This window comes from Chelmon rostratus, chromosome 18 (genome assembly GCF_017976325.1).
Source record: "Chelmon rostratus isolate fCheRos1 chromosome 18, fCheRos1.pri, whole genome shotgun sequence".
Taxonomy (NCBI): domain Eukaryota; kingdom Metazoa; phylum Chordata; class Actinopteri; order Chaetodontiformes; family Chaetodontidae; genus Chelmon; species Chelmon rostratus.
The window spans coordinates 24,443,743-24,470,486 of NC_055675.1; the positions used below are offsets into that span (position 1 = coordinate 24,443,743).

Consider the following 26,744-nt stretch of genomic DNA (forward strand, 5'->3'; position numbering starts at 1 on the left):
TACTGTGGTACAGTGATGCTGATACAGTGATACTCATACTGTGGTACTGATACTGTGGTACTGTGATACTGTCATACTGTCAACCTGATACTGTGGTACACACATACACACGAGTGTGTGAGTGTGTTTGTGTGTGCATGTGTGTGAGTGTTTGTGTGTGTGTGAGCGTGTGTGAGTGTGTGTGTGTGTGTGTGTCTGTGAGTGTGTGTGTGAGTGTGTGTGTGTGTGTGTCTGTGTGTGTGTGTGTGAGTGTGTGTGTGTGTGTGTCTGTGAGTGTGTGTGTGAGTGTGTGTGTGTGTGTGTCTGTGTGTGTGTGTGTGAGTGTGTGTGTGTGTGTGTCTGTGAGTGTGTGTGTGTCTGTGAGTGTGTGTGTGTGTGTGTGTGTGTGTGTGTCTGTGTGTGTGTGTGAGCATGTGTGAGTGTGTGAGCGTGTGTGAGTGTGTGTGTGTGTGTGTGTCTGTGAGTGTGTGTGTGAGTGTGTGTGTGTGTGAGTGTGTGCGTGTGTGTGTGTCTGTGAGTGTGTGTGAGTGTGTGTGTGTGTGTGTCTGTGTGTGTGTGTGTGAGCATGTGTGTGTGTGTGAGTGTGTGTGAGTGTGTGTGTCTGTGAGTGTGTGTGAGTGTGTGTGAGTGTGTGAGTGTGTGTGAGTGTGTGTGTCTGTGAGTGTGTGTGTGTGTGTGACTGAGTGGGCGAGAGAAGAAGTGAAGTCAGATCAAACAAATCAGAGAGAGAGAGTTAACACCATAAAAAGCGAAGCTCTCTCGCCCCACTGGAGCCGCTCTCGCGTCCTCGCTTCGATATGAAAAGCTGACAGAGGAGCTCAACGTCAAACTAACTTCTGTGAACGCGTCTGAACGAAGCCTCCACGAGTCATGTGACTTCACGGAGCGAGAGCAGGCAGCAGGACAGAAAGTCCACATTCGTCACATGAAGCATCGAGACACTGCGAGACTCTCAGAGGTCAAATTATTACCATCGAGAAACTTCAAGAGTGCTACTGTGCTAGCTGCTGATCCAGAGTCTGTGGATCAGGAGGTGTGCACTGTGCTAGCTGCTGATCCAGAGTCTGTGGATCAGGAGGTGTTTACTGTGCTACTGTGCTAGCTGCTGATCCAGAGTCTGTGGATCAGGAGGTGTTTACTGTGCTACTGTGTTAGCTGCTGATCCAGAGTCAGTGAAAATGTCTCATTCACATGAATTATCAGAATCAATGGAAACAACGTGGCTATTGTTAGCACTCACCGCTAACATCTTAGCATTGGGACGTTTTAGCTGCACTTTCTCTCCATTGTTTTGCAACTCGCTCGCTTTAGCTTTAGCAATAGATCTGCCTTACGTTGAGGAAGACTCCGGTCATATGAGATGAGTGCACAAGCAGAGTGCACGTGGGTGGGCAGGGTCGCAGGTAGACAGGCAGGTGGACCGTCCAGTGATTGGATGGTTTCATTGCAGGGCTGCAGCCGCCACAGATAACATTTTTTTATTTCATTGATTGATGTTGGGATGGAAAGAGGATTTTTAGACATATAATAAAAATATATTTTCTACTCAAGCTTTAAATGTGGAAATATTTTTTAAATATTTTCAAACATTTCTCTCTTCCTCTCTGTAATGAATTAACATGTGAAACGTGTCATTAATTAGCCGTTTCCTTAAAATATCCTCATAATATCCTTAAATCATTAACTTGTGCTACTTGAGTTGCTCTCTCGTAAACTGTGCAGTGTTTGGCCCCGCCCCTCTGCTCCTGACATCCAATCACGCGGCGCCTGACTTCCGTCTCGTCGAAGCGCCTCGTTATTGGAGCGTCTCTCAGGGCGCCGTGTTGTTTCTCACCTTCAGGTCCGTGCTGTCGGCCACAGCTGCAGCTTGTCTGTTCAGCTGTGACGTCACGATGTGGCAGCGCTGACACAGCCTCTGCAGCCCCTCCACCTCCTTCACCTCCGGCTTGCCGTAGCGGCTCAGTTCGCTGGCTGACAGCGAGCCTTCCGGGTTCGGGCGGGATGCGCAGCTCCTCGCCTCCTCGTCATCCTCTCCTGCAGAACGAAGGCGCTTCCTGCGACTGGCTGAGCCCAGAGGAAGAGGAGTGTCTCCCTCCACCACCTGCAGACCGACAGGAGAAAAGCCACAGTGACGTCACACACTGGCTCCCGTGTTTTTACAGGCCACCGCTCAGAAGGAGGGCTGAGATGAAGGCTGTTCAGTTAGTTGCAATCTGCAAACCCACCACTAGATGTCACTACATCCTCCACAGTGGTCCTTTAATGATACTGAGGAGATTGAGTGTTTCTGTCTGCCTCACCAGTGTCCACAGACAACCTGGAGCCTGCACAGTCATCATATAGACTACTTTCACCGGTGGGGGGACGTTTCGGGACCAGTCGTCTGTGTTTGACGGAGGAAATCTTCTTGGAATAAATAGCTGATGCTGGTTCGTACAAACAGACAACACTGAATCTCCTCTGAGACGTAAATATCAGGTTTAGTGATTGTTGACGAGCTTAAATAATATGAATAACTTAATAAACTGCATCATCACACCGAGAAGTTTTTTACCACAGAAACATGAACTCTGTGGTAACTTTGCTCCACAGACGGTCTCCTGTCTGTGGTGACGTCAGGTCACATGACCTCCTCATAGACGTGGACGTTTGTGAGAAATGTGTATCAGGACGTATGAACCAATCAGAAGAAAGATTTTATGCTTTTATTTACTGCAGTAAGAGTGTGTGTGTTGTGTTATTCCCTCTTGTGCACGTGATCACCTTCTGTTCAGTGGTGTGAGGAACATTTAATGTGACTAAATGTCTGAATGTCTCTTCTCTAAATGTAAAAACCCACGAACACGTCACACATCTGGTGCAGGTCTGACACTAAACTGAGAGCAGCAGCAGCGAACGTGATGATCTAACAGCAGCTTCACAGAAGCTTCCACCCCCCCATCAGCTTCACCTGCATCAAGCCAGACACAGATCACCTGGCGTCATGAGACTTTACCTTCAAAGTAAAAGCACAGAAATACAAGTTCTCAGCTGTGGAAACCAGCCTGATGAATCTACTTTACAGTGAAGCCACAACAAGAAGAGAAAAGGAAGCGAATCCAGCAAAGAACCCTGAAACGTTGGAATCCAGAGAACCTCCTCGAGTGCTTCTTTCATCGGTTCTCTGTCGTAACGTTCGATCACAGATGAAGGAGTCTGATACTCACTGTGTATCTCCTGTAGTCCGGTCTGTGTCCCCGAGCCGTGTTCCAGTACTGAGAATACATCTCTGTTCACGAAGGCTCTTCAACACTTTCATTAACACTGTGACGAACACTCTGATAAACTCTTCATCTCCTGCCAGAGACGCAGCTTCAGCCTCTGTCAGCTGGGGATGAAACCTCTGCTTTAATACGGTGGAAACAGAGAGAAGCTGAGTGTGTGTGTGTGTGTGTGTGTGTGTGTGGGGTGTGTGTGTCAGGACTATGGGAGGAGAATGATGTCACTGAAGCGTGAACCTTCAGACTGCAGGACAGGAAGTGAAGGCTGAGATGAGTTCCTCTGCTCTGACACTCACTTACATAACTGCTGTGTGTAGAAACTGAGTTCAGACACAAGAACCACCAGAGAACATTCATCTACTGCAGCTGACAGAGCAGCGGTGGAGCGACTGTGAACCACGATTCCACCAAGCAGTCCGGTCCAGTCCAGTCCAGTCCAGTACAGTCCAGTCCAGTCCAGTCCAGTCCAATCCAGTCCAGTCCAGTCTAGTGGAGTCCAGTCTAGTGCAGTCCAGTGCAGTGCAGTCCAGTCCAGTCAAGTCCAGTGCAGTGCAGTCTAGTCCAGTCCAGTCTAATGCAGTCCAGTCTAGTGCAGTCCAGTGCAGTCCAGTCCAGTCTAGTCCAGTCAAGTCCAGTGCAGTGCAGTGCAGTCCAGTCCAGTCCAGTCTAGTCAAGTCCAGTGCAGTCCAGTCCAGTCCAGTCCGGTCCAGTGGTTCCAGTCCAGTTTTTACACATTAGAGTAATTATTTTCGTGTTGTGAACGTACCAACAACGTCACCTCTTTGTTGAGGTACCTACAACACTGATCTGGGTCTGAAGGTGGAGCTAGGAGCACTGCGGTGTGTTGATGTGTGTTCACAGAGGCAGATATTCTATAATAATAATAATGATGATAAATAATGTGGAGACTTGCATTAAACAGTCATTCTGAAGTTGGGCTGTAGCTGCTCCATCGAGACGGATCAAGGCCGGATTCTTCACTGAGGGGTTGCACAGTGTTCAGGTATTCTGATGTTTGAGAGCAACCAAAGAGCAGTCACGTCCTTTACCTCACAGAGACGCTCAGGACGTGGACAGAGCTCGAGGTCTGAGGTGCGTCACAGCGGACGAAAGCTCGTTGAAAGAGACTCAACTGGATAAAACGGCACATTTGGGATAAAAGCATCAATAAAAGAATCAGGAGCAACAGTTTGTGATTGTGTCTCACAGAGTTTATCGTGAATAAAGGCTCAAGATTGAAGACGTTCCTCATAAGATGATTCTCACTGATTCAAACAAACAGCGTTAAAGAGTTTATTAATGTGAATTAAAGCAGATGAACAGCTCACATTCCTCCTGTGACGACCCCACAGCGTCCAGATTCAGACGTAAATGCAGCCTGTTCACTGAATATCACACAATATTTTTTAAGTGTTGTCTCGCCCCCAAAATCTATTTACATCCAAAATCCTAAACAAGATGCTGCAACAGATGATGAAACCCCAAGATTTGATATTTCTGTTACAATCCTGAATTTCTCTGTCGCAACAATCCTAAAATGAGTTGGACCATTGTCGCATCCTGAAGAGCAAAATCAAGATCTGTGCCTTTAAATCTTCTCTAAATATTCATGACAGATGTTGAACAGAGACACCCCTGATGGCTGACTCCCACTCTGGGCTGGTCCTGGTCCTCCTAGACCAGTCCAGGACTGGGTCTTGAGTGAAACCAAGTCCGTTTCAGTGTTGGAGGAGGGCTGGATGAAAACATTTAGCACTTGGTTAAAGTTCAGTTCAGACACATTTGTCTCGGTGATGTGAGCTCAGATTAAATCAAACTGCTCTTTATTCTACTCGAGAACATGAACAGTTTACACGTAAAACTTTCTGCTCTGTGATCAAAAAGATCGTGATTATCAAACGCTCACAGATCCCTCTGGTTGGATTCTCACCTGCTGAACTGCCTTCAGGTGAACTTCAGACTCTTTCCACCTGCATGTGTTGAGGAGACGCTGCTCATCAGTCCTGATGTCTGAGTGCATTTAGTCTGATCAACTCCTCAGAACATGAGAGTGACGTCAACCAGTCCAACCTGTTGCAGAAATCTATTACACATTAGAGGGTGTAGTTCTACAATGTCGCCGCTAGATGGTGCTAACTACCATCTAATGGAATGACAATCTAATGAAATGCAGCTGCAGTGTGGATCACATCGGTGGATCATATCTTGGACTCCTTCACACCTGATGTACCATCATGTGCGCTCTGCTGTTTTTTGTCTCCATATTTATGTCAAAGGATTACAGTTACAGGGTGTCACATGTCACTCAGACTGTTTTGGACTATTTACTGTCCAGAAAATTATCTCAACTCTTCCACTCCAGATCTGATTATTCTCTGTGTGAGAGCTGACGCTGACGCTCAGTGGATCGTCAGCTTTCGGCTCAGTTTTTGACTGGATCCACAGGATCATCAACAATCATCTTGTTTCAAACTCTCATGTTTGGTTCATTCATCTTGTAAAGAAAATTCTCTCGCAGTGTTTTGGCTCTTAAAGTTAAAGTCTAACCTTTAATTTGATGATGAGCTGCAGCTCTTCGCTTGTTCTGGTCCAGACTCGTGTTGAGATCAGAGTCTTTTAAATCCTGAGTTGATCATTTCTCTTCTGTTTCAGTGTTTTATGATCCCTGCTGTTCTTGTTGTAAAGTACTTTGAAACCTTGTTCAGAAAAATGTTTCTGTAAATAAAGTTTAGTTAATTTTTTAAAATAAATTCTCATGTTTCATATTCACACTCTCTCTGTTTTATTATTTTTCATGTTGTTCTTGTCTTTATATTTTCTCTATTTTATTATTATTTGCCATATGTACACATCACATCATGTATCTTATATCACTTATAACACAAACAACAACACAAAACAACACAAACCAGGTTTCAGCCGCAGAGTTTTTTATTTGGTAAAAAATAACACTTTCAGAATGAAAATGTCTCTTTAAAAAACTTACAAGCTGCATTTATCTGAGAAGTGTAGGGAGATCCGCTTTATGTGATCACATGACCAATCACATGTATGTTTACAGGTGGAACAGCCAATCAGAGATGAGGATTTAACCTGCATTTGGACCGTGTTCTTCACATTTCAACATTCAACACATTTGTTACATTTTTCACAGTCATATAAAAACTTATTTAATTTAATTTTAAGTGAAATCATTAAAATCTGCAGCAGATAAAAATCTCTTCAGCACTGAACAACAAACACATTAAATGAACAACAACAGTGTAATAAATGTTAAATACGAAAATATACGTAATATTTAAGTCTCATCGGGACTTTGGATAAAAATAATAAAAACAATGCTCAACTAAACTCACATCAATCAACAAAACAAACAAACAAGCAAACAAGCTGATCCAGATTCACACAGATTCCTCCAGAGTCTTTTATCTCGCTTGTCTGTGGAGGAAATCCAGCTTCATCTTCTGTCGCCCACAAACAGGAACAACTGAGAACAACTCCTCTGATTTAACAAACTGTGTTCAAACTGTGTTCAAACTGTTTTCAAACTCTTTTCAAACTGTGTTCAAACTGTGTTCAAACTGTTTTCAAACTGTTTTAAACTGTGTTCAAACTGTTTTTAAACTGTTTTCAAACTGTGTTCAAACTGTGTTCAAACTGTTTGTTTTAAACTGTGTTCAAACTGTTTTTAAACTGTTTTCAAACTCTTTTCAAACTGTTTTTAAACTGTGGACAAAACTGCGAACAGAGAAACGAAGCTAAAGACTAGAAACATGACAGAAAGACGTCAAACCCAACACGAGAAGCTCACCTGAGGTTCTCCTGGTCCTCCTCCTGATGGAACACATCCAGGTGAGAGTTCCTTCACTCGGATCCAGTGGTCCTAAACATTTCACAAATGTGGCTTCACTACTGTTGAAGTGTTGAGAACCACTGGACCAGAGAGGATCCACAGCAGCGTCCGTCCAGCAGCCTGAGACGCTCAGCCGCTCCTCCGGGTTTTATACCCGAACCTCCTCACCGAGACAGGAATGAAGGCCCGACCGGTCCGTCCGGCTCCCGGGGAGGTGCTACCTGTCGGCCCGGGTGATGACACACCCGAGCTGCCTTCACGTGCGCTCGGGCTCGACTCACCTGCTCCACCTGTTAGTTCACCTGTTCGAGCCTCGACTGCAGGTGTGAACGCTGAGGATCATTCACACTTCCTCAACTTTAACTCAAAGTTCTGATGAATTTCCAGGAAATGTGAAATCAGTGTTTCAATCTTTCACATCACAAAACTTTAGACTGAGAAAAACATAAAGCGGCTCAGTGAGCCGATAACTAGCCCACCACAGACTCGCACTTCATTTAGATCCACCGTCAGTGTGTTTGATCACAGGCAGCAGCGAAGTGTTCAGGTGTCAGACATGATGATGTCAGCGAGCATCACAGGTCAGAGGTCACGAACTCTGAATTTTAATGTTTCCAAAAACACGATTTAATCAACATGATGAGAAATGTGAGCGTGAACCAAACGTTTATCATCAGCACGATAAAAAATCAATGTTTCTGATCGGAACGATCGGTCCACTTTGAAAAGAAAATGAGTCAGAGTTGTGTTATTGATTGATTGATTGGTTGATTGATGGAGTGACACGCAATGCAGTGACTTAAAAAGGCTTCAGCTTTCTGTTCTTTGTTCTTTATTTTGTTCTTCTCGTGGTGTTTTGAAGCAGTTAAAGTTCGACTTCACGTTTATTTTTCAGCTCTTTGGAGTGTTTGATTTCCACTTCCTGTCTGTTTCCTCCTCATGTGTCTCAGTGACCCTCTGAGGAAACCACAGGACGCACTTTGTTTCCTTTCGGCCTGATTCCTTTCAAGCCAAATGGATCAATCAGACATCCGACCATTGAGTTTAAATCCTGAACATATGTGCTTCTCAGTGGACCTGTCGCCTGTGATCAGGCGTGTTTTAGGTGAACAGGAAGTGAAACAGGCCGTGGTTCAGCTGCATTCTTCTGTCTGATGATAAACCTGATCTCACCTGTCGATTATCAGCAGCATCACTCAGGTGAGTCACACCTGTCCTCAGACATTTACCATCAGATGAACTGCTGAAGATGTTTCAGGATCAGACGCCATCGACGTTCTACATGTTCGTTTCTTTCTGTCGGTCAGCAGCAAGTTTGAAAGATGAAACAAACAGATGTGAAGTCTGAAGAAACCAGAAAGAAACAGGTTGGACGAGAAGAAGAGAGCAAGAACGACAGGAATGAAGGAGAAGAAGAAGAGCGACATCACTCTGCAGCTGTGTGTGTGTGTGTGTGTGTGTGTTTCTGTGTGTGTGTGTGTGTCTGTGTGTGTGTGTGTGTGTGTCTGTGTGTGTGTGTCTGTGTGTGTGTATCTCTGTATGTGTGTGTGTCTGTGTGTGTGTGTGTGTGTATCTGTGTGTGTGTGTGTGTGTGTGTGTGTGTATCTCTGTGTGTGTATTTGTGTGTTTTTCACTGAAGAGAAGAAGTCTCTCCCTCCTCCCCCTCTGTTTCTTCTCCCCTCCCAGACAGTCTGGAATCTGATTGGCTGAGAACCATGTAGGACGTCCCTCCTTCTCCACTTTCCAGTGTGACCTTTGACCCCAGTCTGCTGCCCTCTGCTGGTTCCATTCAGTTCAAAGCAGGAACGCCTCGAAAGACACACACACACACACACACAAACACACACACAGAAACACACACACAGAAACACACACACACACACACACACACACAAACACACACACAGAAACACACACAGAAACACACACACACAGAAACACACACACACACACACACACAGACACACACACACACACAGAAACACACACACACACACACACACACACAGACACACACACACACACAGACACACACACACACACACAAAAACACACACACACACACACACACACACACACAGACACACACACACACACACACACACACACACAGAAACACACACACACACACACACACACACAGACACACACACACACACACTGATAAGGGGAGGCTCATGTATGGAAACACATTAGTGTCAAAAACAGACTGAGCTCACAGCAAAGTGAAGCTTTAAAGTTTTACTGTAGTACTTTACAGCAGTGCAGTACTGCCCTTGAAGTATAATTTAGAGGTATTTTTACTTCATGTTGTACTGTGATTATAACGATCTGACAGCAGGTCTGACTGACGTCGTCTTCAGCTGTGGACCGGAGACAACGTGGTCCTGTGAGTGATCCAGATCAATGAAAGGCTGGACCAGAACCACTTCACACCTTTAACTGATGGAACTGAAGTTCACACCGGCACACACACACACACACACACACACACACACACAGCTTCACTTTAAACACGTTGTTCTAGTTGTTATTATCAACATGCAGAGAGATCACACATGTTTCAGCATTAACTCGTTAACTGTCGGCTCATTAATTAAACTCTGAAACTGAAACTCTTCATCATCACTGAAGTGTGACTGTTTTTGTTATTAACGTGCTTCCATACACTCAGAGAGAAATACCCACAGAGACGCCCACAGGAATGACTGAGCAAACACACACACACACACACACACAGTCCTGCAGTGTGTCAGGAGTTTTCAGTCCGTCTCTCAGGTGAGTTCTTCCTGTTGTTGTTCTTCCTGTTGTTGTTCTTCCTGTTGTTGTTCTTCATGTTGTTTGGTCTTTGGTCTGCAGCCACATTAAATCTGGTGAGTGAACATCTGTCTGCAGCTGCCCAGATGAATCATGGGAAACGTTAACGTGGCGAAGTCGCACACACAGATGTGTGTTTCTGAGCGGCAGAGTCTTCAGACGTCTTTACTTTTTAATCATTAACACGTTTCAGGACCAAACCGTGTCACTGGGTGAGGAGTCGTTCGTCTTTCTGTTCATCTGTCAACGCGCTGACCGCGACTTCTTTGTCCTGGCAGAACTTTATCGACACTTCAGGCGCAGACAAGCTGAGAAAAGCTCCTGAAAGTGCTCATTTATTCCTGGAACACAAACACTGACCTGGAGGAAACGTTTAAACCTGTGAATTTCTCAGATTGTCAGTGATTTACAGGCAGACAGAATGAAAAAGACCAGTTTACAGTTTTATTTCTGACAGTTTCATCACGTCTTTGTGTGTTTAAACAGCGAATCTCTATTTTGTACCTCCTTCAGCTGTTCTATAATCATATCTTTGTGTCATGTCTCCTGGTTTTGAGCCCCCGGCAGCTTCCTAAATTAAATTATTATCGTCATGATGTCAGTCTGATCTCTCTCTCTCTCTCTCAGTCATGTTATCCTTGGCCGCCCTCTCGCTCCGTCTTGGGGCCTCTGGTTGCCAGGGAAGCAGGCGCTCCATAGCAACCGTCATTTCTGGCAACAAGACGTCCAAGTGAGTCAGTCCGGTCCCAGCTTGGTCCCAGTTTGCCCAGTCACACCAGTTTGAGCAGTGTTAAACATGTGGGTCTGTGTGTGAGCAGGTCGGTGAGGGAGAGGCTGAAGATGGAGGTGGAGAAGATGAAGAGTCACTTCTCGGGGTTCAGACCAGGTCTGGTCGTCTTACAGGTGAGAACGTCACTGCTGATCCAGAACAGCAGCAACAACAACAACAACAACAGGAATAACAACAACAACAACAACAACAGGAATAACAACAACAACAACAACAACAATGACAGCAATAACAATAATAAAAATAATAATAATAATAATAATAATAATAATAATAATAATAATAATAATAATAATAATAATAATAATAATAATAATAATAATGATGATGATGATGATGATGACGGCGATGATGGTGTCGGTCAAATCAAACAGGTGTGAGATCAACAACAGAACGTGTGTTGTTGTTGTTGTTTGAGGAGCGGCTCAGTCTGAAGTCAGAGACGATGAAGATGAAGATGAAGATGAAGATGAAGATGTGTTTTGATAATAATAATAATACTGTGTGTGTTCCCCTGGACTGTGGACTCAGACTGAAACTGGTCTGAACCAGCTGAGTTCACTGCAGCTGCTCTTCTTCTCAGGAACCCTGATAACAAACCTTGAACCCTGCAAACCGAAACCTGAACCAGTCAGACCGACCTGAACCTGCAGAGGCAGCTTCAATCCAAAACCACTTCCTGTCTGAGGCTGTGATGACCTCATTCCAGCAGTTAGCAAATCAGCTGTCAGCAAACACAGACTGAAGTTCAGACTGTTGTAAAGCTTTGACCCCCCCAGACTTCCTGTAGTTCTGCACAACGTTTACAGAGTGAATATGGCCGACATTAGAGCGCTCTCACTTCCTGTTTCACCTTCACACACCTGCTGTCCAACCTGTCGCTGCTTCATTGAGCTCTCAGCAGCTCAAACCCTTGCTGACATCAGCAGGCTTAACGAGATGCCTCGTTAGAGCTGCGACAGGCTGTGTGTGTGTGTGTGTGTGTGTGTGTGTGTGTGTGTGTGCGTGGGCTGAGGCTAGCTGCTGGCAGATGATCATATGTAGGAGGACAGCGATCACATGTCTTCATGAAGTTGTCTTCAGGTCTGTCTTGTCGGTCTGGAGTCTCTGCTGTGAAGGTGCTGCAGAATCAGGTGACCTCAGGTGTTAAACTGTGTTTCAGGTGGGAGACAGAGACGACTCCAACCTGTACATCAGCTCCAAACTGAAGGCTGCAGCCGAGGTCAGAAACAAACATTCGTCCATGTTTATTGTGTCAGTCCTGCTCAGACCGCGTGTCCCTCGCAGATCTCACCTCGACTGATTGGCTGTAATAAGACTTTCAGCTTCTCGTCTACAGATCGGAATCGATGCGAAACACGTGAGGCTGCCGAGCACGGCGACGCAGGACGAGGTCGGTGATGAACCTGCAGCTGATGACGGCATCCGGCGGGGCTGAAAGGCGCAGCTCTGACCACTTCCTGTTTCCTGTGGTCCCGCAGGTCCTGCGCAGCATCATGTCCGTTAACGAGAACCCGTCTGTCCACGGTCTGATCGTCCAGCTGCCTCTGGACTCTGTCGACCCCATCGACGCCGAGCTCATCACCAACGCCGTCTCTCCAGAGAAAGATGTGGACGGGTGAGTCCTCACAGGAAGTTACAGACAGGAAGTTAGTCTTCTTCATTTCTCGGGTCCTGGAGGGTTTCAGTTCATGTTTTTATCCCTGAAATTTACCTGTTAACCTGCTTCCAGATCAGCTCTTTGACCATTTATATATTATAGAGATCTCACCCCACTAGTATCTGTGTGTGTGTGTGTGTGCGTGTGCGTGTGCGTGTGTGTGTGTGTGTGTGTTTGTGTGTGCGCGTGTGCAAAGCCTGAGCTGTATTAATGCAGGGAAGTTGTCTCGAGGTGACCTGAACGACTGTTTCATCCCCTGCACCCCCAACGGCTGCATGGAGCTCATCAGACAGACAGGTCACACACACACACACGCACACACACACACACACGCACGCATGCACGCACGCACGCACACACACACACGCACACACACACGCACACACACACACACAGAGTCTTGTAAATATAATGATAAATGACATCATGAGCTGCAGCACGCAGCCACTGGCTGAAGTCTGCTCACACCGAGTGATGTCACAGACACACACGTCTCACCTGTGACTTCCTGTTCCTGTGTAGGCGTGTCTGTGGCGGGGAAACATGCAGTTGTGATTGGTCGCAGTAAGATCGTCGGGGCACCGATGCATGACCTGCTGCTGTGGAACCACGCGACTGTGACCACCTGTCACTCCAAGACACCAGACTTACCTGAACAGGTGACGTCACCCATGAAGATTGTTATTATTATTTTATGTGAAGCATTTGTGCATGTCATCATTATTATCATTACTATGTCAAGTTCTTTGAGCGATATGTCTTCTTCTTCTTCTTCTTCTTCTTCCTCTTATTATTATTATTATTATTATTATTATTATCATCATTTTTCCAAACTGACTTCATCAATCTGAAATGTCAGAGTGCTTAGAAACTCGATTTGTCTGCTGATGATGTGTTTCCTGTGTGTCTGATGATGCGCTTCCTGTTTAAACGCAGGTGGGCCGGGCTGACATCCTGGTCGTGGGGGCGGGGAGAGCAGAGATGGTGAGAGGAGAGTGGGTGAAGGAAGGAGCTGTGGTCATCGACTGTGGGATCAACCACGTTCCAGGTACACACTAATGCTGCATCTGGGTCTCGTCCGATACTGCATCTGATATTAGAACTGGTATCACATCTGGTACTACTACTGGCCCCAGTTGATCTGTGGTGTCCCTCATGGTTCAGGTCTTGGCCCCCTTCTGTTTTCTGTCTACATGCCACCTCTTGGCTAGGTTATTCAAAATCATGATGTGTTTTACCATTTCTATGCAGACGACACTCAGTTCTACATGCTGTGAAAACCCATAGATCATTTTTAGGAGGTGCTAGAGATGGATTTATGGCTCTTTGAGGGGAGCCGGATCTTGGTGAGCCATTCCTTTCAAAGAGCCGTTCAAAAAACTGTCTCATTTGGCTCATTTTTATATTTATTCAGTTTTAAGAAGGCAGTCTGGCCTGAACTCGTTTTATCTTGGAAATAACCACTGGGAGGAATGAATTTAGATATCCCACCAATATGAGTTTAAATTATTCAGAAATATTGATTATAACCTTATTTGACATGTGTGGATTAGATTTTAAACTCTGATCTGGATTAATTGTAAATATTCCACAGGGTGGCGCCACATCACTCTGCTTTGACAGTCATTTGCTTTTTTTTGTTACTGGCGCACTCACGTGAAGGCAGCGTGCACAAGGTGGCGTGATGCTATTTGCATATCTAATAAGCAGCGCGCAGCTGGGCAGCGCTCCTCCCCATGTAACCCGGAAAAAAGAAGAACGGTTCCCAGCTGCGACTCGGTTCCCATCGTTCATGTTAACGAGCTGTTCAAAAGAACCAGTTCGTTCGTGAACGTCACAACGCTAGTGCTGATCTATAAGAAGCTGCCCATGCTTTTATCTGCGCTCGTCTTAATTACTGGACTTTACTGTCCTCAGGTGTCAGCCAGGACTCCCTCCATGTCTCCAGCTGCGAGACTCATTTCTGCAACAAAGAATTTAAACTTTATTGCTGACTTTTAGGGCCGTGAACGATGTTGCTCCTCAGCGCATTTCTGATCTGTGACGCCTCGACCGTTAAGATCCACAGATGGAATTAATACGTATCCACATGGCGGCGTAAACAGGAAGCAGACTGTCAGGACAGGACAACAAAACAGGCAGAGATGACGAGGCAGAGAAAGCTTCACAGAGTCCTTCTGCCTAATTCAGCTTCCTTTTGTTTCCGTTCTGTCACTGCACAAACTCAAATACTCCACAGTGTCGAACACACACTCCAAGGTAACATTCATGAATGATGCTTGTAGCCTGCATACACCTGCACGTTGAGCTCTGATGTACAAACACCTGAAGTTATTATTATAATCCATCAGAGCGGGAGTCATGTGCTCATATTCATGTTTTCACTCAAACTGCTGTCAGTGCTGCTTAACTTTTTTTTTTGTCGTCTCTGACAGATGAGACGAAGGCGAGCGGTAAACGAGTCGTCGGAGATGTCCACTACGCCTCAGCCAATCAGAGAGCAGGATTCATCACACCTGTTCCAGGAGGGGTGGGGCCGATGACAGTGGCCATGCTCATGGAGGTAATTTAATACATTTCATTGCATTTTTAATTTTACTTTATTTTTATTTTTATGATCTTTTTTCAATTGAAAGAAAAAGTTAATTCTGTGAAAGCACATTTAAAAGGAAAAAAGCGTTTATGGCTGTTAATACACAGTTTATTATCAGTGTTTTCATGTTTTAATTTTAATTAACACATAGTTATGTAGCCTGGTGAGATTAAACTGACTCGATGGTTCTTTATTCTGAACAAGAACGAAAATAAAATGTCAAATGTTTCTCCGCTTCACGTTCAAATGTCCATCACTTCACAGTTTGTTCCAAAGCTACGAGTTACAGGTTGAAAGTTTTCTGTTCTCTCTCTACGCTGATTCCCAGCATCCTTTGTGCTCACAGGGACTGCGCCACCTTGTGGCCTTAAAGGGATTTGCAGTATTTTCCTCATCCTGCTGCAGTTCATTCATGTTTTATTTGACATTTTTGTTTCTACTGTTGATCTTTTCCAACCCGGTCTCATCCCGAGAGCTTCAAACACTGATGCTCCGTCACACCCAGGGGTGATACCAAAGATCCCTTTAGACCCTTTAGTCCCTTTAGACCCTTTAGACCCTTAAGTCCCTTTAGAGCCTTCAGTCCCTTTAGTCCCTTTAGACCCTTTAGACCCTTTCGTCCCTTTAGTCCCTTTAGTCCCTTTAGACCCTTTCGTCCCTTTAGAGCCTTTAGACCCTTTAGTCCCTTTAGACCCTTTCGTCCCTTTAGTCCCTTTAGACCCTTTCGTCCCTTTAGACCCTTCAGTCCCTTTAGACCCTTAGACGGACCAGGTTCACTCCACTGTTGACCCAGCGCTGTGATATCCGACCTTCAGAGCAGCTGCTGCTGTCCAACACGTCTCAGCCTGACGCGGAGACTTCCTGTGAGAAAAGCTGGTCCAACAGCTGGTTAATGTTGTGAAATGGTCACAGTTCGGTTACGTTTAGACACCAAAACCACTAGATCAGGTTCAGGAAGCGATCACTCTCTTTTGGTGGGACGTGAACCTCGTCCTCTCCCAGTGAAAGTCATGTGTTTGTTTGACCCATCCATCTTCACCACCTCCCTCCCTCTGCAGACCCTCTTGCTCTTCATTCTGTGTTCTGGGTGTCTAAATCACTGCTGAGGGGTTTAAGGTGGATTTGGCTGCTGCATCATGTGTTTGACGCTGTGTTTGGTCTGGTTTTATTGATTCTGTGTCGTCTGGGTTGATTGTTGCTGATTGGAGCTGCTGCTTCCTCTTTGTTTGGGCGGATCCTTCAGGTTTCCGGGGTTACTAAGTGAGGACAGCTTATTAATCCTGTTTATGGTGGTTCGGTTTCAGAACACGGTGCAGAGCGCTCAGCGTTTTCTCCTGAAACATCAGCCGAGGAGGTGAAACACAGCAGCACAGCAGGAAACGCTCAGAGGTGAAGCTTCATTCCTTCCTAAAAGAGTTTTGACATCTGAAGTTTCTCCTGAAACCTTCTGGGAGTCCTTGTTTGCTCCTCTGTCATTGAGTCTTATTTGAAATCTCTATCTGAAAAATCTGAAAGTGTCTGAACAAACATTATCGAACACAGACGCTGAGCAGCAGCTAAAAAACTGTTGAAGTGTTATTGTACAAGAATTTAAATCATCTCATTTGCATCAGTTTGTGTTTGTAATGAGTTACTGAGATGCAGTGATGCCCCCTGCTGGTGAAGAGTCACAGTCGGACAGGTGTGAACAGGTTTACTTTTCTGCTGTAGTTCCGACAGGAGTTCATTTTCTGCTCATTATTTTCCGTCTCTTTCACTGTTTTTATTTCTTAACTGATGTGACATCGTCTCCTCACAGAGATCAATAAAGATTAATTTGATCTTGATTATATTTTGTTTCAGGGATCGACTGAACACTAACACAGGGAGAAGTCATCAGCATCAGTGCTGAGGAGAGAAGATTCAACATTCACAAGATCAAATTCAGCTTGTTGCCTGTCAGCCTGAACTCAGGGCAAAATGAGACGTACTCCTTTAAACTGCACTGCGGCTCTGTTTGTTCAAGGATCAAAGGTCGTCACCATGGAAACACCCACCAGCTGTTTCCTGCTGTGGAATCAAGTCAGCATGAAGTGACCAGATCTGATTAATGTAAGATCAGAAAAATCTGTTTAATGAGTTTTTAATGTTTGATCTTTAATGTTGCACAAATCATTGATACAATATATCATAATCTAAACAATATGATGATATAATATTAGTTATCATGAAGTCCTTTATTTTATTTGAATCATTCTGTTCATCAGTTTCATGTCTCTTCAGTCTGTTTGTGTTGGAGCATCAATAAAGTTTGAGTTTAAACATCTGAACAAGAAACAGGTCCAAGCAAAAGGTCGAGAGCCGCTGAGTCAGGAATGATATCATAATCATACGTACAGTAAATGTGTGAGGTGTGTCTGTCTTCTTCTCTGGTGGAGGATAAAAGCACCTCAGGTAAAGGTGTGACTGCAGACACACAGAGTTCATCATCGCTGTCGGCATGTCGGCCTCGTCGTCTTCAGATGATTGACAGCTGTGTGATGTCATCAGAGCACTCCTGACTCCTCAAATGTTCTCTGGGTTTTATTTTAACTTCAGGAAGATGAGTTTCTGCTGTTTTTCTGTTGCTCTGATGTTTGAGATGCTTTAAACATCAGAAACGTTCATTCAAAACACATTTCCTCCTTTTTCTGTCTCTTCTTCTTCTGTGGTAACTCTCCTCTTTGTGATGAAGAGCCGTCAGTCGTTCAGTCAGCACATACAGTTTTTAACAGGAAATGTTGGTGATTAAAAGCACTAAATCACATTCACAGTAGTTCTATCAAACTGGAACATTATGAGGAATCGACGACAAGAACGAATCAAATCTACAAAACAGAAGAAAATAAGATATCGACACAAATCAAACTTATTAATACCAATAACCTGTAAAATGAATTAATGAGCAGATTATGAATCAGCTACGATTTACCAACAATTCAAAGGGAAGTCAAACAATTAAATCATTTTTTTCTGATGTTTTTTTTTTGCCCTGAGCTGTGACTGGCAGGCAGACCTTGGAGGTCCAGAAGCTCTCTGAGCTTGATCAGTTTCATTTGAACACAGAAGGAACCTGATCATCAGTCGATCACTTTGCACGTGTTTGTTGGTGACCAATGAGGTGACAGCTGGTTTCGTTCAGGTTTGTCTGTCCTTTTCTCTGGTGGAGGATAAAAACTGCTGCTGTCGTCAAAGTTAAAGGTTCAGTCCACAGATGATACACGAGCTTCAGTTTACTGGTCCGTGATTGGGTGTCGTCAGAATTCATTCATGACGTCATAGTGATGTCATCAGATGACGCATGTCTACATACAGTCTCTTCTTTTCTCTCAGTCCTCGGCTGCTCAGGTGAAATTTCATTGTCGAACAAACCTCTGAGCAGCGTTCTTCCTCATGTTCTTCATCATCAGGCGTGATCTCTGCAGCCCGGCGGCTCTCGCTGAACACAGTCTGAGTTGCTCTGCCGTTCTCTGGTCAGCTGATCCACGGCGGCGTTCATGGCGGCCCGGACCAGAGAACGAGCCGCGTGAACCAGCCGCTGCTCGCTGTGCTCGAAGCCGAGAAGGAGGAGATGGTGGTCGTGGTTCTCTGAGGAGGAACCGTCCTCCCAGCACTCGTCTTCTCCATCCTCCTCGTCCGGAGGAACCAGCTCAATCCGGATGGAGGGTCCGTTGATCGATGGCTGTAGGCAGTGTGATGTGGTCTTCTCCTCACAGTGACCCTTGCAGACCTCCAGCGATGACGCGGTTGAGACTGAAAGTGGTTCAGCAGCATCTGGGACGACTTCAACGTGGATCGTTTCAGGTCCTTTTACAGAGTCCGTCAAATCCTCCTCTGGGATGTGTTGCTCTTGTGTTGGTGTTTCATCTGGACTCAACTCTGCCGTCACCATGACAACCTCCAGACTCCCAACAGTCTCTTCTCTGTGGGACTCAGTCAGTTCGTCTACCTGAGGGACACGTGAGCCCGGCGCCTCCCCACACCTCGTCGGCGTGCCGGACGAGCGACTCTTTCTTTCTTTGGTGAAAAAGTTGCACATTTTTGTCTGGAGGGTCGTTGAAACTTCATCTTTCCCTCCAAATTCTGTCTTCTGCTCATGAGTTCGTTGAACGTTGGACGAAGTCAGGAACCTTCTGACCGTCGGCCACATCCTCAGTTTGAACCTCCTCTTTCCTTTAGTTCCTGTAGTGTTTTCCTCCTGCAGCGCCCCCTCTGGTGGAACAGAACCATCATTTTTCTGCTTCTCCAGACGTTCCTCGACATCCATCTTCAGCCTCCTGTTACAAACCACAGCAGGCGAGAATCTTCTCCACCACCTCCGTTTCTTCACCCTCTTGTTGACCTCATCGTCTTTACCCGCAGCTCCACGGCGCCCCCTGGAGCTTTCCACAGTTACTCCAGATGAAACTCCTTCATCCACGTTCGCAGTTTCTGTCAGCTCAGCGGGTTCACTCTCTGCAGCAGCCGGATATTTGGTTGAGTTTTCAGTCTTGTTCCTGTCAGTCCGAGCCTCGGATCTGTCCTCCCCTACACTCCTGGTCCTGGTCTTTCCCAGCAGCAGCCTCGGAGGACCCGTCAGCTTCCTCTTTAAGGCGACTTTCTCTGCTCGTTGGATGTCCTCTCCGTCCTCCGTCGCCATGATTTGAAGACTTCCTGGACTCCTGGTTTCAGGTCTTCTGTCCACAATCAGCTGCTGATGAACCACAAACAAAGAGCCACATTAAAAACTGTTGATTTATGACATAAACCTGATGTTTATTGATCCTCCCTGAAACAGTGAAGCTCAAATCTGTGAACGTGACGTGTTTTTTATTTCTGTAGTTACATTTTCCAGGTTGTTTCTTATTGAAAGTCACTTCATACACAAGTATCTGCTAAAGGTCTCACAGAGGAACGTTTTGGACAAGAATAGTTTCTTCCTCATTTGGTCTTAAAAAATAACCAGTCGACCTTCAGCGTGATAAACCTGTTCGATCATTTCCAGACACAGTTATTAAAAATGTCAGATGTCAGTTTTAGAAAAAGTGTGCAAAGAGGGTCTCTTATAGTGGTCACAGTGCACAGTCTGAGATTAGCCCCCCCCCCCCCCCTCCTGTTTTCATTTGTTTTTCATCTAAGTGAGCGAAGCGCCGCCCTGCTGGCTGCATCGTGGTCCTCCTGTCCCTGTCTTCTTCCCATGTCAGTTATTTGTACTGTCCTCTGTGCCACTGTGTCCTCTGGGACGGTTGGAACCGAACAGGATTTTTGTTGCATTTAAATAAATGATTCCTGATTCCTCAAATTGCAGACATACAAAAATACATTTTAGTGTCTCTGAAGCCATAAAAAGAATAAAATGACACAAATATCAGACAAAAGAGCAAAAACAGCAGCTGAAAATAATGTCTTATAGATCAAGATTTAGGTAAAAGCTGTCAAACAGTCGTACAAAGCTGACAGAAGAGAGCAAACATTAAAAATAATATGAAACATGTCCTGATGTGAAACAAGATGAGATAATGAAATAATGATAAACATGGTCGTTGAAACATATTGCACATAAATATACTGTATATGCAGTGTTTGCTGTTACTTTCTGCCTTCAGGTGTTTCACAGATTTTGTCGTTAACTGCAGAGTAAAGACTGAAACAGACGGACGGACGACAGACGGACAGACGGTCTGAACTGAACCGACATTTCTGTTTTTATTTGAATCCCTCTGTGATAAAATCAGACTTTATCATCATCATCAGACGAAGATATCAGCAGATACTCAGACCTGCAGAGATCTGTGTCCTGTCTTTACAGCGATCACATCAGATCATTCAGCTGATCTGAAAATCTTTACAGAGATCAGCTGGTCCCAGGTCAGAGTTCAGATCGAGACGAGACGTCGGACCACCTGAACCTCATCAAAGGTTAGAATAACGTAGGAATGAGTGAAATGTAATGATGTCACATGGAAGAGAAGCAGCGTTCCCTCATTATGAACGATGTCATCGACTGTCAGCTGATGTTAATTAAAAGATCAAATCTCACCTGATCGGGATCTTCTTCCTGTTTTCTGACCAGATCTGTTTCTCTGAGAGAGGAGAGGAAACACTGAGCTGATCTCCCTCTCGCTCTCTCCTCCACCCCAGTTTCCATAGCAACCTCACTGATTGGCATTTTGTTGTACAGAAATTGCTTCTTCAATAAGATGGTGAGAAGGCGGGGGAGGGACAGGACTGACGTCCCTGGAGGCCAAAGAACAGGAAACAGGATCTGGTTGTGTTTCCATCATGAGTTTCAACAATAAAACAACATGTGACCCTTTCTATCTTTAGACTTCGATCAGTAAGACAGTCCAGTTCAAAACAGATCCATGGAGAGGAGCACCAGGAGGAGGACCAGCAGGGGGACCAACAGGAGCACCAGGAGGAGGAGCAGCTGGAAGACCAACAGGAGCACCAGGAGGGGGACCAGCAGGGGGACCAACAGGAGCACCAGGAGGAGGACCAGCTGAAGGACCAACAGGAGGACCAGCTGAAGGACCAACAGGAGCACCATGAGGAGGACCAGGAGGAGGACCAGCTGGAGGACCAGCAGGAGCAACAGGAGGAGGACCAGCTGAAGGACCAACAGGAGCACCAGGAGGAGGACCAGCAGGAGGACCAGGAGAAGGACCAGCTGAAGGACCAACAGGAGCACCAGCTGAAGGACCAACAGGAGCACCAGGAGGAGGACCAGCAGGAAGACCAGGAGGAGGACCAGCTGAAGGACCAACAGGAGGACCAGCTGAAGGCTCGTTTCCAGTCAGTCCAGTATTTAGCTGCTCTCACACTCTCACACGCGCCAGTTTGTTCCTTGCCTTCATGTGAGACTCTCCAGCTCTGACCGAACCTGCCGGCCTTGGACTACCCTTGTCTTCTGTTCCCTGGTGAACCCGTCAGTCTTCTGTCTCTGTCTCGTCTAGTTTTCCATCTTCAAACACCGGAGAGACTTTGAATCTGCTGAAAAAGGACTGAGCTTCGTCCTGATTGGCTGCTCGTCTGTCTCTGCCAACGTCGAAATTAAAACCGTAAGAACAATCTACCTGTCACAGGTCCACCTGTGGACGAGGACATGGTGTGTATGTATATAAACACACACACACAGAAACACAAGCTTACTATAACTGACTCTGATTCTGGTGCATTGATCAGTGATCAGTTATTGATCTGCTGCATCACACTCCGCGCTCTCTGATGTCATCGTCTATTTTTAAAGGTGTGAAGAAGAACCTCAGCAGCTTTTGTTTCTATAGTGATGGAGGGTAAAAATACACCCATCTGTCCCTAAGCAACAGCGGATCAACCAATCAGAACCTGCGACAGGTGAGAGCAGCGAGACAGAAACATCACCTTTCAGCAGTTTGACCTGATGTGTCGACGATTAATCAGAACTGGAAACTTGTTTGGGGGAAAACCTGAAAAATACTTCAAACCTCCAGAACTCATCTAAAAAAATAATTATAACAAAACACAAACCTCCAAAAAATCCACAAAACCTTCAGCCTGCATCCAACATCCAGCTTCTTCCCCAGAGCTGTCAGAGCTATCACCCCCAGCACCCCCCCACTGCAGTGAGAGACTGTGAGAACTGTGAACCACTGCACACCGCACTTTACACCTCCACCTCCACCTGCACCTTCTGTGTGCTTACCTTTTAGGTCCACACATATACTTAAGTAATTATATACATTTTAGTATGTTGGCACATTTCATTTCATTGGCATATTTTATTGTTTACTGTTTGTATACATCTCAGTATATTTCAGCTGCTGTCGGTACATTTCACTGTGTATATTTTATTGTTTATTGTTTAGTATATTTTATTGCCTTGGTATATTTTCATTCTGGTATATTTTTTCATTGCATTTACGAATATTTTTATTGCATGTTGGTTTATTTTATTTTATTGTAGTTATCTTAATTTTATTCTTTCTAGTCTTCTTATCTTTCGTACCATCTGTTCCTTACATGGGGGTTGCATGTTCAATGACAATAAAGACTCTTGAATCTTGAATAAAGCCGGAAATCATTAAAACAAATTTAGCATTTTAATCATATTTTCTGTTATTTTTGTGAGATAAATTGTCGTTCATATTTTAGTTTTGTCTGTTTGTTGCAGTTTTCCCCTCTCTCCTCGGTGTGTGTGTGTGTGTGTGTGTGTGTGTGTGTGTCTCCTAACGGATGTGTGGAAGAGGAGCGGGTGTGGCCCTTGTGTGGTCTGATTGCCTCGCCTGATTGGTCAAGGGGCGGATCCCCAGCCCTATTAGAACACCAGGCCATCACAGTGATCGGCAGCATCAAACGATCCTGCTGTAGCGAGTTTAGTGTGAATCATAGTGAATGACGAGTTCTTTAAGTAGCAAAGCTGAGCAGCAGCAGTGGGAGGGAGATTTGATTTAACCCCGTTTTCTCCTGTTTCCTCATTTATAGGAGGAAGGTTTATCTGTTCTCATTTACGTCCCTTCTCTTTTGGTTCGGTTAGTTTTGTTTCGGTTACTGCTCCTCTCTTTGAACTCGCCTTGTTGCTGCTGGCTTTCTTGGAGTGGGAAGACTGGGGGAGCACCACATCATGTTCTGTCAAAGGTTCCCCCAGACGGGGGCATAACATGATTATAAGAACGGATTTAAAACGGATAAGAAAACATCATTATTATGAATTTAAAGTAACTTTTCTTCTGATCGAATCTGAGCTGCAGGTGGAAAAAACTGAAATTCAGGATCTGAATCTTTTGTTTTCCATTTGTTCATCATAAACCTTCACATTAGTGTCATGGAACATGTTAAACATATTACATGTTTTCATGAGGTCTCAGTTTAATGATGAGTTACAAACACCTGAGATTTCAGAATAAAGTCGCTGCGCTGACTTTTTTATTCTGACTTCCTCTCAAACATCAAACTAGAATGTGTTGAAATTGTAGTTGTGATATTTGGAGAACATCTTTTAAATATAATACAGTGGTTTCTTTTTATGATTTATTCTAATAATGTCACTTTATATTCATAATATCATCAAACACCCTTGTCGTGTTGTTGTCATGGTAATTTTTTCTTCTAAATGTACATATTTACAGTATTTTAATTATGAGCATTTAATATTTCTACCTTTCAAGAAAAAAGTTGTGATTTGAGTTGTATAACAACAGTCTGAGGATGAAGTCAGAATCTTTCTCAGGATCGGGACTCTTCTGGATCAGGACTCTTCAGGATCAGGACTCTTCAGGATCAGTCACTGATCCCTTTAGAGGATGAGATCAGTGGAAGAATAAATAAAAGTCATAGAAATGAGGACGAGTCTGAGGAAGAAGCTGCTCTGTCGGCTGGTCTCAGACCAGCGTTCATGTTCACACTGAAAGCTGCTCAGCTCTCTGCTGACGCCTGCTGGACAGGATGTGTTACTGCAGAGTTCAGACAGGAAACACTGTGGAACTTCCTGGTGGGACCAAGTCTGAGGTCCAGTCGGTTTTATTAAAGAGCGACTGCAGCGATCTGAACCACCTGAAGACCAAAACACACTACAGTCATCAAGTCTGGAGCAGGATCTCCTCAGCGATCTCTGAAGATCATGATCTTCTGTTCCGAGAACGAGCCTCCATCTTTTCCTCCTGTCATTTTCTTTTTCAAGTTTTAGTCAACTTTCTATTTGTCCTTTTCTTTTCTTTTTCTTCCTCTTTCAAAAAAACCCCAGATGTTTCCACTGCTGTCGTTTTGACAGTGTTTCCAGGTGTTTCCAGGTGTGATGAGAAGCTGATGTGACCGTGTCACCGGTCTCTGTGAGATCATTTTTAATCAGCATTTTAATCTTTTACAAATGAATCAGTTCTTTCATTTGCGGCTGTTGGTTTTTGTTTTTTAAATAATTTGAAGTTTCACATGTAAAACCTCCGGATGAGGATCAGAAATCATTCAATTAAAGTTTTGGGCTCTGACGGCTTGTGGTGGATCTTTCTCATTATTTTTGACAGTTCTTCATAAATTCATCAACAGTGAAACTGCAGAGTTAATTAACACACAGTTTAAATCTCTGACTGAAACTCCAGAGCTGTGCTCTGATTGGTGGAAAAAGACATTTATTTACAAAACGTTATTCTTCCATCAATGAAAAAAGATGTTTATGTACAAAACAGGTCAACACAAAACTTCCTGTTTGGATTTTTTTACAGCGAAACACAGAATGAACACAACATCACGACTGTCAGACATTCACCGATCAATAATCAATAACACCTTAACAGGAAAGTCCTTCTGAACGGCAGCCATGTGACCACAGAGAGGAACAGCAGACAAGTCCTCAACCTAAAGGACCATAACACTGTGTTTTAATCCACTTTCAAAATAAAGTGACGTGTTGCGATACTTCAGTGAACTTTACTGTCGGGAGGAAAATCACATTTTACGTATTTTACAGCCTGAAGAAGCAAAATTTTCACTATGAGACAAAAATCTAAGAAAAACACCTGAGTCCTGAAGTGAAACCAGCAGGTTTCAGAACAGACCAGCAGGTGTCAGACCAGACCAGCAGGTGTCAGAACAGAACAGACCAGCAGGTGCCAGACCAGACCAGCAGGTGTCAGAACAGACCAGCAGGTGTCAGAACAGACTGTCAGGTGTCAGAACAGACCAGCAGGTGTCAGAACACACCAGACCAGCAGGTGTCAGAACAGACCTGCAGGTGCCAGAACAGACCAGCAGGTGTCAGAACAGACCAGCAGGTGTCAGAACAGACTGTCAGGTGTCAGAACAGACCAGCAGGTGCCAGAACAGACCAGCGGGTGTCAGAACATTCGTCAGGTTTAATTTCTTCTTATTTCATTTCCCTTCTTTGATTTAGACGTATTTAAAACATTTGAACTATTTTTGTTGTTTATTCTTCATTTTTCTTTTTGCTTCTTGATCAAGCTGCATTTCCTGACGAACGCTGCCGAACAGATGAAACTAAACACTGACTGATGAATCATCACGAGTTGATTGACAGGAATAACTGAAACAAAGGAAATCATTTTTTATAAATTTAAACATTAAACGGCCCAAAGTTTTTTAATAACAGTGCTTTGATCCTTCAGCGGCGGCGATGGCGTTCAGCTCAGCAGGTCAAATGAAGCCTCAGTTTACAGTCTGAACTCTGTCAGTTTACTCTTCATCAGATTGTCATGAAGCCACAAGCTTTGATGAACAGGTGGAAACGACACACGAAGGCACTGCTGCTGTCCAACGTCTTCATCTTCCTCAGTCAGATGCTTCGTCACTGTTCGCTGGTGAGTGTGGAAGATCAACAAACCAATGAAATGAAACTGATCAGCAGGATGTGGACCATGTTTTCATTATCCATTAATTAATCACGATGTCACAAATGTCCAACGGTCCCAGCTGACGTCTTGTCAGTCCAGAATCCAGACTGGTTCAGTTTGTGGACGATGAAGAAAACCAGCAAAGATTCACATCAGAGAAGATTTTTAATGTTCTTTGTTGACGAATCGTCTGATTTGAGAACAGTCTGCCTCTCGCAGCTGATGACCACGGCACCACATATGATCACATGATTCACACACACACACACACCTGCACAGGTACAGGACCATCAGACAGCAGCAGAGACACAAACAGAACACAAACCTCAGAGGCCAGTCTGAGTCCAAAGAGAACTGGTGGAGCGCGTCTTTCACTCCCAGACCACAGAACTGTCTCTGTGTTCGGTCGCGCCACCTTCTGGTGAAACAGGAGTTGTTGTTCACCTGATGACA

The 26,744-nt window shown here is 44.7% G+C and overlaps 2 protein-coding genes across 2 annotated transcripts in view; one reads left to right on the top strand and one right to left on the bottom strand.

Moving 5' to 3' along the window:
• LOC121621666 (kinesin-like protein KIF26A) overlaps positions 1–3,266 on the bottom strand; it is a 48,331-nt gene extending 45,065 nt beyond the window's left edge. The window contains exons 1-2 of the mRNA XM_041958215.1: positions 3,207–3,266; positions 1,835–2,101 (exon numbers count right to left, since the gene is read on the bottom strand). Coding sequence (XP_041814149.1) covers positions 1,835–2,101; positions 3,207–3,266 — 327 coding nt within the window. The remainder of the gene's footprint in view (positions 1–1,834; positions 2,102–3,206) is intronic.
• Positions 3,267–9,229: 5,963 nt separating this feature from the next.
• Positions 9,230–17,269, top strand: LOC121622054 (C-1-tetrahydrofolate synthase, cytoplasmic-like). The gene is made up of 12 exons (XM_041958869.1): positions 9,230–9,891; positions 10,558–10,660; positions 10,749–10,833; positions 11,883–11,942; positions 12,060–12,113; positions 12,202–12,338; positions 12,577–12,677; positions 12,903–13,039; positions 13,317–13,428; positions 14,816–14,943; positions 16,278–16,362; positions 16,816–17,269. Exons 2-11 carry the CDS (start codon positions 10,560–10,562, stop codon positions 16,329–16,331), a joined length of 969 nt encoding a protein of 322 aa, XP_041814803.1. The 5' UTR covers positions 9,230–9,891; positions 10,558–10,559; the 3' UTR covers positions 16,332–16,362; positions 16,816–17,269.
• The last annotated feature ends 9,475 nt before the right edge of the window (positions 17,270–26,744 follow it).

Coding starts and splice junctions, on each gene's coding strand:
- LOC121622054 (XM_041958869.1), top strand. CDS start 10,560: ATGTTATCCTTGGCCGCCCTCTCGCTCCGTCTTGGGGCCTCTGGTTGC. Junction 12,678..12,902: donor GGAGCTCATCAGACAGACAG/GTCACACACACA, acceptor GTTCCTGTGTAG/GCGTGTCTGTGGCGGGGAAA. Junction 13,429..14,815: donor TGGGATCAACCACGTTCCAG/GTACACACTAAT, acceptor CGTCTCTGACAG/ATGAGACGAAGGCGAGCGGT.